Source organism: Sus scrofa, chromosome 9 (assembly GCF_000003025.6).
Source record: "Sus scrofa isolate TJ Tabasco breed Duroc chromosome 9, Sscrofa11.1, whole genome shotgun sequence".
NCBI lineage: Eukaryota > Metazoa > Chordata > Mammalia > Artiodactyla > Suidae > Sus > Sus scrofa.
The window spans coordinates 62,342,456-62,360,897 of record NC_010451.4 but is presented as its reverse complement, the minus strand read 5'-3'; the positions used below and the strand labels follow the sequence as shown (position 1 = coordinate 62,360,897).

General features: G+C 36.0%; 1 protein-coding gene across 1 annotated transcript in view; it reads right to left on the bottom strand.

The window, feature by feature from the left end:
- GUCY1A2 (guanylate cyclase 1 soluble subunit alpha 2) overlaps positions 1-18,442 on the bottom strand; it is a 409,223-nt gene that overhangs the window by 149,906 nt on the left and 240,875 nt on the right. The window contains exon 6 of the mRNA XM_003130093.6: positions 726-869. Coding sequence (XP_003130141.3) covers positions 726-869 — 144 coding nt within the window. The remainder of the gene's footprint in view (positions 1-725; positions 870-18,442) is intronic.

The following is an 18,442-nucleotide window of genomic DNA, read 5'->3' as shown; positions in this document are numbered from 1 at the left end:
TTCCCAGAGATGGATAGATCGCAGATTGGAGAAAGCTATCAGTACTAAAAACAGTACAACATACCAGGAGCTACATATTTCAGTTTTTCTTCCTTTTTTTTTTTTTTTGCCACCATGGCATATAGAAGTTCCTGGACCAGGACTGAGCCCACACCACAGTAGTGACCCAAGCCACAGCAGTGACAATCCTGGATCCTTAACTACTGGAGAAAGTTTTCCATCAGGAAACTCCAACATTTTCAGATTTTTTTTATGTTTCCTCAGTGTTAAGCTCCAACCTTCAAACACTGCCATATTAAAAAAAAAAAAAAAATCAGAGGTGACCCTAGCATCTGAGGCTTCATAAGGAACACTTGTGCACTATCCACAAGAAGTTGTCCAGGTCCTTCACTTCTTGTTCCTTATTTCTTGTTCTTTGGATTATCTCTCCAACTGTTTCTCATCATCGACCTGGCTTGGTATTGCTGAGTTGGTTACTGATAGCAGGTTTAACCCCTTAGCTCTTTCTTTCCTCTATACACCTGTGTCTTCCATACACCATTTTCTTATTTTGGGTCATACTCCATTTGTTCTTTTCCTGGGTCTATGTATTATATCTAGTAATCTCTCTTCCTTGAGGAACTATTTCTAAGTTAAGTTATATTAAGTACAATACTGAAAGGAATTTCTTACCCTCTTTAGTTAAACGTGCATTGTTACTCAAACAATATTGTTGAGAGGGTTACCTGAATTGGTCTTCCATCAGGTGTCAGCACCTCTTCTGAAAGTTCCATCATCTTCAGGGCCATCAGAGCAATGGGTTTAGCATGGCAAAGGCTTTTTCTGTGGAGCCCTGCAGCAACACAGTATGCATCACCTATTGTTTCCACCTGCAGCAATCAGACAAATCAAATGCAAATGTATGATAACGAACCAGAATAGAAAATATTTGTTAGTTGCATCACAACTGTTGCTGGAAAATTTATCTGCAAAACATCAAATAAAATAAGCAATTAGATAACTAAGTGTAATATTGAAGTTTGCAAACAGCCATAGTAAAATACTAACATCTAAATCCAGAGTTGTTTGTTATTCATCATATATGATCATTGAAACCAAAAACTAAAATATAGAATAATTATTCCTCATGAAACTAGAATTGTGACTATTTTTCCTGGAACTATTCCAAATAATGACTTCTTATAAACCTAGTCTTTCATCTCCATCAAACCTTCAAGCAGACATTCAATGAAAAGTAATTATTTTCCAATTTCTCCCAATTACTCCACCATTTTTTTTAGTGTTTTGGGCATTTTTGTTTCTATTCTTTTACTTAAAGTGTAGTTGATTTATAATGTTGTGTTAGTTTCAGGTGTTGCACTTTTTGATATATCTGTAATTTTACTCTCACCTAGTCTTAATAATGATAATACCTAATGTTTCTTGAGTTATACTACCATTAACTGCTTTACATGCATTAACTCACTTAATTCTTACAAATATCCTAAATGGAAGAGACTAGTATTGATTATTTTGAGAGATGAGAAATTAGTGCACAGAGACCCATACAAAATCCTGTGCCTAAAGAGTTAACCAGTACTACAAGAGTTTTTCCAGACCCTGTTGTAAGTCTAAGTCAGCATCTATTTTATATATGGCCATTTTGATTATTAAGTATATTAAATATTTACCCAGGGTAAAAACCCCCCAAATTCCAAAGCATAGCACATAGTATAAAAGTTAGGCACAACTCATTTCTAGAGGAAAGTTCTCTAATTATCCAAAACATATATAGAGATAAAATCCTCATAGTTCCAATATCAGCTTTTCTCTGTATCCCTCCATAGTCCTTCTATTAGTTTTTAGTAGCAGATTTTAGTAGAAAAACTAATCCTTTCTTTTAGTCTGTTTCAGAAACAGCACTTTCCACACCTCTCTACCACAGCTTTTATCATGGGTTATGATCAGTATATATCAATGGATAATCAATATGTACCTGCAGCTACTAAGTGAGCTCTTTAGGAAAGGGATCAACCTTTTAAATCTCTGTATTCATAGTACTCATCATAGTCTCTTTTTTTATTACAGCTGATTTACAATATTCTGTCAATCCCTGCTGCATAGCAAATGGACCCAGTTATACAAATATATACTTTCCTTTTCTCACATTATCCTCCATCATATTCCATCACAAGTGATTAGATAAAGTTTCCTGTTCTGTATAGCAGGATCTCATTGCTTATGCACTCCAAATGCAATAGTTTGCATCTACTAACCCCAAACTCCCAGTTCATCCCACTACCTCCCACTCCACCTTGGCAACCACAAGTCTGCTCTCCACATCCATGAGTTTGTTTCTGTTCTGTAGACAGGTCCATTTGCGCCATATATTAGATGCCAGATATAAGTGATATCATACAGTATTTGTCTTCCTTTCTGACTTCACTTAGTATGACAGTCTCTAGTTCCATCCATGTTGCTGCAAATAGCATTTTTTTTAACAGCTGAGTAGTATTCCATACCACAGGTTCTTAACGCATTCATCTGTCAAAGGACATTTTGGAGGTCTCCATGTCTTGGCTATTGTCTACAATGAACATAGGGGTGCATGTATCTTTTTCAATGAAAGTTTTGTCCCGATATAGGTCCAGGAGTGTGATTGCTGGATCATGTAGTGGTTCTAGATTTAGTTTATTGAGGTATTTCCATGGAGTTTTCCATAGTGATTGTACCAATCTACATTCCCACCAACAGTGTGGGAGGGTTCCCTTTTCTCCAAAACCTCTCCAGCATTTGTTATTTGTAGACTTACTAAAGATGGCCATTCTGACTGGTGTGAAGTAGTATCTCATTGTAGTTTTGGTTTGCAATTCTCTAAAATTAGTGAGGTTGAGCTTTTATTCATGTGCCTGTTGGCCATCTGTATGTCTTCTTTGGAGAAATGCCTATTGAGTTGTTCTAACCATTTTTTGATTGTGGTGTTGTTCAGTTGTATGAGTTGTTTGTAGATTTTGGAGATTAAGCCCTTGTTGCCTCCATCATTTGAAACTATTTTCTCCCATTTCATAGATTATCTTTTTTTTTTATGGTTTCCTTTGCTGTGCAAAATTTGTACATTTGATTAGGTCCCGCTGGTTTACTTTTGCTTTTACTTCCATTGCCATGGGAAACTGACCTAGGAAAACATTTGTACAGTTGATATCAGAGAATGTTTAGCCTATGTCTTCTGTAATGAGTATTATGGTTTCTAATCTTATGTTTAAGTATTTAAGCCATTTGAGTTTATTTTTTTGCATTGTGTGAGGGTGTGTTCTAGTTTCAATAATTTACATGCAGCTGTCTGATTATCCTAGCACCACTTGCTGAAGAGACTTTTTCCCATTTTATATTCTTGCCTCCTCTGTCAACAAATAATTGCCCATAAATATCTGGGGTTTATTTCTGGGTTGTCTATTTTGTTCCATTGGTCAGTATGTCTGTTTTTGTACAAGTACCATACTGTCTTGATAACTGTAGCTTTGTAATATCGTCTGAAGTCTATGAGAGTTATGCCTTCTGCTTGGTTTCTGTTCCTCAGAATTGCTTTGGTAATTCTGGGACTTCTATCATAAATTTTTAGATTGCTTGTTCTAGTTCTGTGAAAAATGACATGGGTAATTTCATAGAGATTACATTCAATCTGTAGATTGCTTTGTGGAATATGGCCATTTTAATGATGTTAATTCTTCCAATTCAGGATCATGGAATATCTTTCCATTTATTTGAATGCTCTTTAATTTCCTTGATTAATGTTTTATACTTCTAGGCATTTAAGTCTTTCACCTCCTTGGTCAGGTTTATTCCTAGATTTTTAATTTTGGGGGGGTTATGTTAAAAAGTATTGTATTGTTATATTTCTTTTCTAATATTTCATTTAGTACACAGACATGCAACCAATTTCAAAAGTTAATTTTTTTTCTTCTACTTGGCTGAATTTGTTGATCAGTTTGAGCAGTTTTTGCATGGAGTCCTTAGGATTTTCTCTATTTAGTATCATCATCTTCAAAGAGTGACAATTTTACCTCTTCTCTTCCAGTTTGGATATTTTTATGTGTTTTGTTTGATTGTTGTGGCTAAGGACTGCCAATGATATGTTGAATAAAAGTGGTGAGAGTGGGCATCCTTATCTTGTTCCAGATTTTAGTAAGAAGGATTTCAGCTATTCTCCAATGAGTATTATATTTGCTGTGCATTTGCCATAAATGGCTTTGATTATGTTAAGGTATGTTTCCTCTATACTCGCTTTGGTAAGGGTTTTTATGATGAATGGATGTTGGATTTTGTCAAATTCTTCTTTCTGCCTCTACTGAGAGGGTCATGTGGTTTTTAACTTATCTGTTGTTAATGTGGTGTACGATGTTGGTTGATTTGCATATGTTGAACCATCGTGAACTTAGGATGAATCCCACTTGGTCGTGGTATATGATCTTTTTTTATGAGTTGCTAGATTCGGCTAGATAAAATTTTGTTGAGAACTTTTGTGTATATGCACCAAATATACTGGCCCGTAATTTTCTTTTTTGGTAGTATCTTTCTCTGATTTTGGTATTACTTGAATAGTGGCTTCATAGAATGTTGTCGGGAGCGTATCTTCTTTTTCAGGCTTTTAGGTGGTAGATTAAGTTGTTGATTAGAAAATTTTCTAATTGACCCACAGTTTTTTAATAGTAATGTTGTTTAGTTTGCATGTAGTCAGTTTTTTCTTTCTTTTCCCATGTTTTATTTCTCATTTCCTGTCATTGTGATAAGAAAAAATGCTTGAAACAATTTTATTATTTCATATTGCCCCTGTATGTGGTCAGTCCTAGAGAATGTTCCATGTACACTTGAAAAGAATGTGTATTCTGATGTTTTTGGATGTAATGTCCTGAAAATGTCAATTAAGTCTAACTTTTCTACTGTGTCATTTAGGATCTCTGTTGCTTTCTTGATTTTCTGACTAGGAGGTCTGTCCATTGATGTGAATGGGGTTTTAAACTCTCCTACTATTATTGTATTCCCATCATTTTCTTCTTTTATGTCTCTTACTATTTGTTGTACGTATTTGTGTGCTCCTATATTAGGGGCATACACATTGATAGGTGTAACATCCTCTTCTTGAATTGTTCCTTTTATCATTAGTGTCCTTTTTCTTTCTTTATGTCCTTCATTTTAAAGTCTATTTTTTTCTGATATGAGTATTGCAATTCCTGACTTCCTGTCATTTGTATTCACATGAAGTAACATTTTTCATACACTCACTTTTAATTTATGTGTGTCTTTTTCCCCAGTGTGAATCTCTTGTAGGCAGTATATTGAAGACTATTTTTTTTTAATCCAGTATGTTGCTCCATATCTTTTTATTTTAGCATTCAGTCTTGATATTTAAGGGAATTATTGATAAATATGTATTTACTGCCATTTTAAACCTTTTTTTTATGTTGATTCTATGTTTCTCCTTTGTTCCTTTCTTTATTTGGTTGGATGGTTTCATCTTATGCTTGTATTCTCTTTTTGTTGTTTTTGTGAATGCATTGTTTGGTTTTGATTTGTGGTTGCCCTGTGGTTCAAGTAAGTTAACCCCTTCCTATATCTGCTGGCTTTAGCCAGATAGTAATTTAGGCCCAAACACATTCTAATAAAAAGGGGGGGCAAATTTTCTTAATTTCCTTCCCCACATTTATGATCTCGATGTCTTTTACAAATTCATGTTTACCCTTTCACTGTTCCTTGTGTTTATAGTCACTTTTACAAAAACTTTTTTTTTTCTTTAAATTTGTATGTGGCTTATTTAAGTGATTATTTTCAATTTTGATTTCATTGATCTTATTTCTTTTTAGAGCAGCCTTTTCAGTATTTTTTTAGAATGGGTTTAGTATTGCTCTACTCTTTTAGTTTTTATTTGTTGGAGAAATTCTTTATTCTTTATTCAAACTCTTGCTGGGTAGAGTATTTTAGGCAGAAAAATTTTCCCTTTTAGATCATTGTATATATTTTGCCACTCTCTTCTGGCCTGTAGTTTTTCTGTAGAGAAATCAGCTTATAGCCTTATGGGGGTTGCCTTATAATTAACTGTTTCTTTCTGCCTTTAGAAGCCCCTCCTCGTCTTTAACTTTTACCAATTTATTATAATGCTTCTAGGTGTGGGCATATTTGGGTTCAACTCTTTTGGGGCCTCTGTGCTTCCTGTATCTTGATATCTGTTTACTTTAGATTTGGAAACAGATTATCCTGTCTTTCACATCACTAATTCATTCTTCTTCATTATTCATTCTGCTCTTCATTGCCTTTAACTCAGCTTGCATCTCTGCAAATAAATTTTCTAACTTTTCTTGGCTCCTCCTTATATTTTCTTGTTCCTTTCTAAAGTAATTTTCATTACCATTCATATTCACTCTTAATTCCTTCAGTATTTTCACTCTCTCATTTTTAACTCAGAATATTTTAGACTGAAGTTTTGTTTCATTGTTTGCTCCTTCAGGGGAATTTTCCTTTTCTTTTAACTGAGAATGGTTCCTGAGCTTCTTCATCTTGCTTATATCTTTCTTATTCTCTGAATTTTGGGGCAACAACTACTATAGTCTTGGAGAGGCTTTTATATGTGAGAGTGCCCCTGGGTATTTTGTGAGGGACTACTTTTTTTTTTTTAATGTGTGGACTCCTTTTGGTTTACATGCTTGCTGTCCCTTTCCTCAGTGCGTGCAAGCTGTTATCCCCTTGATAGGGTGTTACATGTGCTTTCAGGAAGATGGGGAGTGCTAGTAGCCAGTGCCTAGTTACTGGGTCCTTGACAGATGCATGGACCATGGGAAGGTGGAACAGGCTGCTCCTAGTTGCAGGGCCCTGGGAAATTGCAGTGACTCAGGCAGGTGTAGGCTGTGCTTACAGTTTGGCAGTGGCAGGAAGAGGTTGTATGTGTTTCCAGGGTAACAAAAGCAATAATGGGTGGTTTTGGGTTGCTGTGCCTTCCTTTTTGCAGACTTTTTTTTTTTTAGGGCCACACCCACAGCATATAAAAGTTCCCAGGCTAGCGGTCAAATCAGAGCTATAGCTGAAGGCCTACGCCAAGCCACAGCAATGCCAGATCTGAGCCACGACTGCAACTTACACCATAGCTCATGGCAATGCCAGACCCTTAACCCACTGAGTGAGGCCAATGATCAAACTTGCAACTTCATGGTTCCTAGTCAGATTGGTTTCACTGTGTAATGAGGGGAACTCCCTCTTTGCTGACTTCTGTGGTGACCAGGGCTGAAGATGCCACCACCCAGAGCCAGATGGAGCAAGAGGGCCTCGTGTAGCTCACACAAGAGGCCCCTAGCTGCCTGTAGTCCCACCCTCACCATCCAAGAATCCACACATGCACAGAGAAAAATTCCTGTATCAATCCCCTCCTCCTCTTGCCCTCCCCAACAATGGCACCTTGCTTCTCCTGCAGACCCAGTTCTGCATTCCCTCAGATGTGGCACTTTGTTCCCCTGCCTATGGCACACTGTTCCCTAGATTCCTTAGGCTGCCTCCATATAGCCAACCCTAGTCCTCTCCCTGGAACTGAGTCTCAGCACCCAGCCCCTGCCCAGGCTTCTCAGGCTGTGGTGTTCAGAGGCAGTGGTACTGATGGTCTTCGCAGATTTGTCTCTGCTTTGTCCTCCTCAGTCCAGCTGCTGCACTTTTCTCTGTGGCTTTGATGTCTGTCCATCTTGGTTGATCTCCTTGTCAGGTGGATTCCTTTCCTCTCTCACAGCATCCTCTCAGGAGTGCTGCTCCATCTTAATTCCTTTCTCTTTCTTTTTCTTTTTGTCCTTTTGTTCTACCCAGTTATGTGGAGGTTTTCTTGACCTTTTTTGCAGGTTTAAAGTCATCTGCCAACATTCAGTAGATGTTCTGTGAAAATAGTTCTACATGTAGATGAATTTTTAAAAATATTTTGTGAGAGAAAATGAGCACCACAACAACTCCTATGCCATTTTGATCTCCTCACACTCATCATAGTCTCTTAAATACGGCTATTTAATAAATACCTACAAAACAAACAAAATAATCAACCATGTTTAACTATGATGATGATAACAGTTATTCTAATCATTTGCTCATGATTAAACCTGCCCAGTTATTTTGTGAGTACCATGTAAATCTGTGTACCATGAAGATCTTGATAGGAAACAAAATTGCCTCTGAATGAGTAGAGATTCTTCTATCATAAATATAACAAGAAATACAAAAATTATATTAGTAAAGCTTTTAAAATAATAATTAATTTTCATGTAAATGTATTCTAAACCTTAATATTAAAAAAGTTGTACTACATTAAATTCTGTGAGCACTAACTTAAAGAACATGATGACAACACTTATGAATCTCATGGAACGAGGGATGTCAAAATTACCATTTGGTTATCAGAATCTTATAGGAAATGTGCATCAAAAATATATGATTCAGAGAGCCTCAGACCTATCATGTAATTCCAAATTTTCACTTAAAGACCTCATCTCAGAAAATATAAATTTAAATAATACAGTAGGAAATATAATGCAATATAAGTTTTCATCTGAAGATTAAAACATATTTTCTCCAAAAAAATCCTACTGAGGAAGACACACAGCAAATAATAAACATCTAAAAACTGACAATTTACCATCTGCTCCTAAAAACACAATGTCTTTTGCTAATCTTCATTTTTATCTCATCCTTTTGTATTTCTATACAATTTAAAAATTTAGAATGCTGTTAGCTATGAACTTTGAAACTAACTTCTGATTTTCAAGTATTAGAACAATAGGCAGTAAGTTATCTGTATAAGTTCAATTGCTCTGGAGTCACTCTGAACATGTACACTCCTGGAGAATGATCTATTCTTCAAGCCTCTATCACGGTCAAACTTCTCATTAGTAGAATTTCTCTCGTGGCTCAGTAGGTTAAGGATCTGGCTTTGTTGCAATTGTACTAGAAGTCGTAACTGTGGCATGGGGGTTAAATCCCTGGCCTGAGAACTTCTGCACATCTCAGGTGTGGCCAAAAAAAAAAAAATTCTCATCAACCCCATCTCCATTATCTTTTCAGTAAAAATTTAATGAGTTCTAGTAAATGTGTACTTGTAGAATCTATACCACAATAATATATAAAGAATAGATATATATTACACTTTCTCCTTAGGTGTAGTTAATCTAATAATATGGAGAATATGGACTAACATTTTACAAATTTACATAACAAATAAATTTAATGAAGTACACAACATAAATATAAGAATTAAATTCCATACCCGATCATGAAAGATGTCATGTCATTTAGTTTCCAAATATTTAAAGACTAGCTATTAGAGATAATAGTTTCTGGGAATTCCTGCTATAGCTCAGTGGGTTATATCTTTGAGGATGTGGGTTTGATCCCTGGCCTCACTCAGTGGGTTAAGGATCTGCTGTTACCACAGACTCTTGCATAGGTCATAGATGCAGCTCGGATCCAGTGTTGCCATGGCTATGGTGTAGGCTTCAGCTGCAGCTCTGATTTGACCCCTGGCCCAGGAACTTCGATATGTCCCAAGTGCAGCATTTAAAAGAAAAGAAGAGAAGAGAAGAAAAGAAAAAAGAAAAGAGATAAGAGGATCTGGAAGTTCCCTTGTGACATAATGGGTTAAGGATCCATCATTGTCATGCAGATGTGATATATATGTGTGTATATATATATATATATATATATATATATTTCTCTATTCATTTACCAAACAAGTCACATGACCATGCTTAACATAAAGGAGATGGGAAAAGGCAATCAACTTCTACCCAGAAAAGGGTCAGAAATATTTGGTGAATAGTATTCATAGAACATGAATGAATATGTAATTGCTTAGAAATTTTCAAATAACTAGCTATCTGTGGAATTTCCATCACGGTGTAGAAGAAACAAATCCGACTAGGAAACATAAGGTTGCAGGTTCAATCCCTGGCCTCACTCAGTGGGTTAAAAATCCAGCCTTGCCGTGAGCTGTGGTGAGGTCACAGACGTGGCTTGGATCTGGCATTGCTGTGGCTGTGGCATAGGCCAGCAACTGTAGGTCCCATTAGACCCCTAGCTTGGGAACCTCCATGTACCACGGGTGCAGCCCTAAAAAGACAAAAAAAGACCAAAAAACCCTAAAAACAAAAACAAATAACTAGCTATCTGTTATGTGCAGGTAATATATCTGTGTGATGTTTTTCTTCTTTTGCAGATACTCATCATCTTAACCTGAAAATCTTGACATTACTACCTTAGTGTAATGCTGCTTTCCATTAAAGCTCCATTCTTGTCACTCCTCAGTCAGATCTATACAAGTTTAGCAGAATTAAATACATGTGGAAATTTTAGTGCATTCCATTCAAGATAATGTCAACTTTGCTTCACAAGGAGCAGGGGAAGTGATATCTTTATATATCAATTACAATTGCTCTTGAGTTTGTTTTCTTTTGTTAAACAAAGGATCATTATAAATATACTATAGAAAACTGTCCAAAAATTTGACTATGATATGAATTCCTTTATAATTGCCTCAGTTTTTTTTTTTTTTCCTTTTTTTTTTCAGCAGTACCTGGGGCATATGGAATTTCCCAGACTAGGGTTTGAATCAGAGCTGCAGCTACAGGCCTACATCAGAGCCACACAACACCAGATATGAGTCACATCTATATCTATGCCACAGCTTATGGCAATACCAGATCCCTACCCCAGTAAGCAAGGATGGGTATCGAACCTGCATTCTCACAGACACTGTGTCAGGTTCTTAACCCAGTGAGCCACAATGGGAATTCCCTTCAGTTGTTTTTTAATAGACATGATCTAAAATTGTATATCTCACTTATTTTCAATATTTCCAACCTGTTCTTTTTTATTTTTTTATTTTTTTTTGTCTTTTGTCTTTTTAGGGTTCCCAGGCCAGGGGTCCAATCGGAGCTGTTGCTGCCAGCCTACACCAGAGCCATAGCAATGCCAGATCCAAGCCATGCTTGTGACTTACACAACAGCTCATGGCACTGCCAGATCCTTAACTCACTGAGCAGGCCAGGGATAGAACCTGCAACCTCGTGGATCCCAGTCGGATTCATTTCTGTTGCACCACGATGGGAACTCCACCAACCCGTTCTTAAATGACATAAGAATAAAGATGACTGAACTAGGCTTGGGGATGGAAAAGATGGTGCTTATGGAAGTGTCTGAAAAACTTTACATCTTTTTCTGAATGTAAAGGAGAAGACTCAAATACTAAAAATATTATGTAACAACTGTTGTCCCAATATTACCTTAGCCGCTTTTATCAAATTTTAAATAATTCATCTATCTCAGTATATCTTTTCAACACTTTACAAAGTCCTCACATTATTCCAGGAATAAAGGTGATAAAAATAAATTTATAAGAGTCATGCATTCACCCTTTTAATTTACTTTATTTTAGCTTTATATTATTTAAAATAATTTTAGTTCTTAATAGAATCTCATTCCCACAATTTTTTTCTCCCTCTACTCCATGCTAATGTTCAAGTAATATCTGGGAAATTTCTTAGAAATTGAACACAGTGGGGATGAAAGATTGTGCATGTTGTGGGGTTTCGCTTACAAGAACACTGCACACAATCAACAGTTTCTGTCCCATGGGACTCATGACCATCACAGTTATTCCATCCCATATTCCAGAGTCTAGATTCCTTTGAACTTTGTAGAACTTGTGAAAGAGAGTTTGGAGACAGGACATAAGAGCAGAGGGTGAAAGAACTCTGGCAGTCTGGACAATCTCCTTTTCTTAATCTGGACAAAATCAAGAGGAGAAGCAATTAGAAAGTCTGTTTTCTTAATTGTTTTGCTTTCTGGGTTTTTTTGGGGGGTGTTTTTGTTTGCTTTGTTTTGTTTTTCACCTAGTGTTTTTAAAAGCAGAAAGGGAGGTGGAAAGGAGAGATAAGAGAGGTGTTGGAATAAGATATAAATCTAAAGATGAAAAATGTCTACTTTTTCCCTCCTAGCATTTCACAGAGCACTTCGTTACAAGGGTATAATGAAGTGGGTGCTATGGGGCTGGAAAATGTGCCACATTCTTCATGGGCTCACTGGTTGTGGCTAAGAACACTTGATTCTCAGAAGGGATGATGGATACCATATTCATGCTTTCTGTGAGGATTGGACTACACCTGCCAACTCAATAACCTGTGTCACATTAGAGATGATTCCTGAGTGACAGAAAGAGGGGTATCATAGAGGAGTTTTATAATGGTACATGGGGATCCTGAGTCCACCAAATAGTTCTGGAGGTTCTTGTTAACTAGAAACCAGAAGCATGATTGTTGGTGATCTGGATATAGGTTATCCAAAAGGCTGGCTAGAAAAGGTAGAGCATGACAGAAGCCTTCATGAAAATTTGTAAGTAGCAGAAGAACAGGAAATACAGTACTTGTGTACATTTAGAGACTTCTTACATTTCCCCCTTTACTTCATACATGCTCAGCAGTTCTCCACTGTTTATATTCCTATTTTTCCTGATACCCAGTAGGGTGGGTGAAATTGAATCCTGGCCAAATATGAAAATTCAGGTGGAGGGCTTTCCTATTTGCTTTTGATACAGGTTCTTCCCTGTCCTTAACTCCAAACTCAAGAAAAACTTTGAATAGACCACATTCAGGGGCCAGAGCCTTGTCCCCTCCTTCATCTCTATCACTTAAGTTTCCTTCACCATCTCCTCTCCTCTCTCCATAGATACTTCATCTCCTCTTGTTTCCTTCGCTTTTTCCTTCTCCAGTATTCCCATCTCTTCGTCTGCTGTTAACCCACCACAATATTTACTTTCCTCATCTCATCTCCTGCCATTGAGAATACGGCATCCTTCTCAGTTATCAGCTTTTTGGCCAACCACCCCTCATCAACTATTGCATGATACCTCTACCCCACTGAGTCAGAACTCTGTAAGGTATTCCTGCTAACATGAAGAGTGTAGTGAGAAGCCTCCTTCCTGAAAGCAATTTTCTCACCAGTATAAACAGTGCCAGAAAAAAACGAGGCATCACATAACGATGGCTGAGAGGATGGGGTAGGTTGGACATTACTATATCCATACTACCCCAGCTATTAAGAAAGGTGTGCCCCTAATCTTAGTTGCTGGGACTAGGCTGAGCAGTAACCAAAACTGAGCAAGAAGAAGCATCACCTCCCACAGGGATGAAGGAGCAGCCTCCAACACTTTCACAGCTGGCATATGAATATACACTTTAGCCAGAAACCTATATTGGGAATCTGCCTTAACATTTTTATTCCCTTCCTATAAAATGTTATTACTAGAAAGAAAAATTATTATTCTGTAAATAATCCTGTAGTCATTCAATATTAGCATCATCATTATGAGGTCCTATTTTATGATGCTAAAAGTTGATATTCTGGAAATAACTTTGAAATATTAATGAGATTTATGTTGTAAAGAATCAAGCTCTGTATTTGTCCTCCTTGTGAAGTTATGAGTAATAAGATCTAAGTTGTGATGAGTCAAAAAAGTAATGTCATAATACTTAAATTTTCTATGGGTATTATTCCTCATCCTTCAAGAACTGAAAGTTCTTGACAAGCATTGCCATTAACCTAGGCTGGGACTTCAAAAAGAAGAGCTACTGAAAACAAAAGGGCATTTTTCTCCTTTAGGAGCAAATAGATGCCCACTATTATTTTTCCTAATGTAGCTTTAAATTCACAGCCAGATCATTCTCATAAAGCCTGACTCAGAGAATGGATTGAAAATAGGTTTATTCACTCTTTTGAGAGTTTCTGAAACCTCATGGATGCACTCATTATTTTGAAAGGAGAAGTCTCAAAAAGAGAAGAAAAACAATTTCCACCTTACTGAATACACAGCCCTTTTAGGGCATGTGTCAAACAAAACTGAAAACCAGGCAAAGCCTATCTCAGGACTGAGACCTCACTTTTTTTTTTTTTCAATTTTATTTTCCCTACTTCTAGGTTGTGATTTTCTTTCACACATATTTGAGGGACATAATTCTATCTCTATTATATAGTATGAATCGTGTTGGGGTATGTGTGTGTGTGTGGCGGGGGGAGAGTGGTGTGTGTATGAATGTGTTTATACTCTCCCCATTAGGTATTTATTTAACTTTATATCCCTGGACCCTAGACAGTATCAGGTTGCCAAATAGAGTTTCACAAAATAGCTTAAATTTGTCCCATTTCTACATTTAGGGATTGAATTAACCTCTAAGTAATCGAATACAAAATTCAGGACCACCTGCATAAGAATCACCAAGATGGCATTTATTAAAAGTTATATCTCTAGGCCCCACCCTATAATAGTGATTTATTATACTTAGATTTCTAAGTCAAAACCTAAGTATAATATCCAGCTACCTGCATTCTCACATGTTTTCAGGAAAATTTTAAGATCCTTAAAGTTTTAGACCTCTGGTGTATGATGTGAGTTAAAAATATACAAAGTTTACTCAGATATTCACTTTAAGAGACAATAAGGCTTCAGAATGGAGAAAAGCCCTCCTACCCTGATATAACACTTCTCTGACTTCAACTCTAACTATGGTGATAATAAATTTATCCCGATATTTCCTTACTGGACAGAACTTTAAATTAAAACTTCTAGCTACTCTCTCCTCCTCCCCACTTCCATTTGCTGAGAATCATCTGGCATAGTAGGTAGTAGGTATTTAATTGTTGCATACAATTAAATACAACTAAGTGCATTGTGCATAATGGCTTAGCAATTCGAATAGAAACAAGTTTAACTAAGGACTTACTGATAAAGCTACTTTGAAAAATCCCTCCCTTTTAAAAATCCATTAAAAACATCGGTCTAATCACACTCATTTTGAGTGATATTTTTGACCCAAATACTACTTCTTTAAAGGATGCCTCTACCGTTCTCAGCTGATACCACACTGGAAAAGAGGTCATGGATATAAATAGAACAGTGATTTGGCCTGGGAACTAATCCCAAATGAGGGAAAAATAGATTCTAAATGTCTGCCTAACAAAGAAAGCTCTTCTGATAAAAATCTCAGTAGATCTATTAATGCAAATTCCAGTTCCTGCCAAAGAATCTCAATCATGTGGAAAACAATATTGCCAAGCCAAAGGTTATGTATCACAAAGGTTAATGAATACTGAGACACAGAACATATTGGTCAAAATTTTGTTCTAAAACCTAAAGTTAGATGTGGCAACTGAAAATTCTTTCTTCTATACAGTAGACTGTCCTGTAAGACCTCCAATAATATAATTCTAATATCCCACTTTTACCTACCACTATCATCCTAATTTATTCCATGCTTCAATCAAAATGAACAACTCAATGTTCTTTGCATGATTTCTGTACCTCCCACCTGTGTTTATACTCTGAATGAGCCACCCATTCACTGCTTATAAAATTACTAAGAGTTTATATTGTTTAAGAAATGTTTTCCAGAGATTCCTGACTTACCAGAACTTTAAACCTGTCCTCAGAAGATGGTGAATGCTATTTTCAGTAAACATATAATGAGTGCTAAATCATGTTAGTTGATGTCACAAAAGTGAATAGTTTCAAGACTTGCTATAAAGCTACATAATCCAGGACAGTGTGGTATCAGCAAAAGAATAGACAGATCAATGGAACTGAACAGAGAGCCCAGAAATAGACCTCATACCTGTAGTCTACTGGTCTTTGACAAAGGCGCAAAGGAAACACAATAGAGCAAAGATAGTCTCTTCAACAAATCCGCTGGGACAACTGTACACACACACACAAATGAATGTAGACACAGCTCTTACATCCTTAATAAAAATTAACTCAAAATGGAGAATAGACCCAGATGTAAGATAGAAAAAAATAAAATTCTTAGACTGTAACATAAGAGAAAACGTAGATGACACTGGGTATGGTGATGCCTTTTTGATAACAACACCAGAGACACAATCTACATAAGATAAAAAAAAATTGATGAATTAGGCTTTATTAAAATTAAAAATTTCTACTCTCAGAAAAACAATGTCAAGAGAATTAGAAGACAGGCCATACACTGGGAGAAAATATTTGCAAAAGACACTCTGATAAAGGACTATTATCTAACGCATTAAAGAACCCAATGATAGGGAAACACAATTCAATTTAAAAATTTGCCTAGGACCTTAATATAACCTCACAAAGAAGATATAAGGATAGCAAATAAACATATTAAAAGAGGTCCACATCATGTGTAATCAGGGAAACATAAATTAAATAAATCTATTTAAATTAAATTAAATTAAATTAAATTAAAACAACAATAAGGTACCACTCCAAATCTATAAGAATGGTAAAAATCCAGGAGTTTGCTTATGGCACAATAGGTTAAGGATCCTGCATTGTCACTGTAGCAGCTTAGGTCACTGCTATGGTGAGGTTTAAATCCCCGGTCCCAGAATTTCTATTTGCTGGGGGTGTGGCAAAAAAAAAATAAAAAAATAAAATAAAATAAAATAAAATAAAATAAAATCCAGAACACTGGAAATCAAGAGGAAATACTTCATTAACAATTATTTTTAAAAGAAAGATGATCTAAACTCTATAAACAATGCCAAATGCTGGTGAAGATGTGGAGCAACAGAAACTCTCAATTATTGCTGGTGGAAATAAAAATGGTACAACCTCTTTGTAAAACAGTTTGGCTGTTTCTTACACAACTAAACAAGCTTATCATAAACCTATTCATCAATAACACTTGCTTTGTAGTTACCTAAAGTAATTGAAAACATATATCCATGCAAAAATTTGTACATGGATGTTTTATAGCACCTTTATTCATGATTGCAAAATCATGGAAGCAATCAAGATGCACTTCAGTGGGTAAATGAATAAACAAACTGGTACATTCAGACATTATTACTGGAATATTCTTTAGCACTAAAAATAAATGAGTTATCAAACCATGACAAGACATGGAGGGAATCTTAGGTATATGTTACTAAGTGAAACAAGCCAATCTGCAAAGGCTACATACTATATGATTCCAACTACATGATATTCTGGAAAAAGCAAAACTATGGAGACTATAAAAAGGTCAATGGTTGCTGGAGGTGAGTGGAGATGAATAGGGGAAGCACAGAGGATTTTTAACACAGAGAAAACACTCTGTGATAACATAATAATGGTATGTCATTATACATTTACCCAAATCCATACACTATACAATATCAAAAGTGAACCTAAGCTAAACTATGGACTTTGAGTGATTATGATGTGTCAGTATAGGTTTATCCTTGATTACCCATCATTCTAGTGGGTCATGTTGATAATGTTGAAGGCTATGCATGTGTGGGGGCAGTGGTATATGGGAAACCTATGTACCTTTCTCTCAAATTTATTGTTAAGCTAAAATTACTCTAAAAATAAAGTCTTCAAAAAATAGCTGGTTCGGTTAGGAAATCAAGAGGAAATACTTCATTAACAATTATTTTTAAAAGAAAGATGATCTAAACTCTATAAATCCTACTATCCTCAGATACCTATGTAATTACTGTCTTTTATCTCCTTAGATTACATATAATTTTACAAAACAGATCTTCCCCAACCTCGCTTCCAAGAATCAAACTTGTCACATGCTTCCAGGTCCATCTTCATGCCGTATCTTTTCTGAAAGTATCCTCAATCCTTCGGTAGGATGTCATCTTTGCTTCTTTTAAAACCCCAACAATATCTACATCTCTTATACTGCAATAATTTGTGTTCATACTTTTCATACAATCATCCTATCTAGACTGCTAAGTCATTTACTTTGAAGGAAAGAACAATGCCTTAAGTTGTATTTTCAAGTGCGACAGAGGCAAGCACCTTGCTAGCATAGTATACAGAGAATTATAAATGAATCAAATAATGCCATTTGCAGCAATATGGACGGAACTAGACTCTCATACTAAGTGAAGTAAGTCAAAAAGAGAAAGACAAATACCATATGCATCATTTATATCTGGAATCTAATATATGGCACAAATGAACATTTCCACACAAAAGAAAATCAGGGACTTGGAGAATAGACTTGTGGTTGCCAAAGAGGAGGGGAAAGGAGTCAGATGTATTGGGAACTTGGGGTTAATAGATGCAGAGTATTGCCTTTGGAATGGATAAGCAATGAGATCCTGCTGTGTAGCACTGGAAACTATATTTAGTCAGTCACTTATGATGGAGCAGGATAATGTGAGAAAAAGGAATCTCTACATTTATGAGTAACTGGGTCACCATGCTGTATAGTAGAAAATTGACAGAACACCGTAAACCAGTTATAATGAAAAAAAATCATTATATATAAAAAATTGTATTATAAACATCTCTAGGAAAAGCTAGGCCAATATAAACAACATGAATTACCTTTAAAAACTATACTTATTGTTTCATGACTCCAAAATATTCAGTCAATTCAGGTTAAACCTACATAATTCAAAACATGAACATATCCAGGTG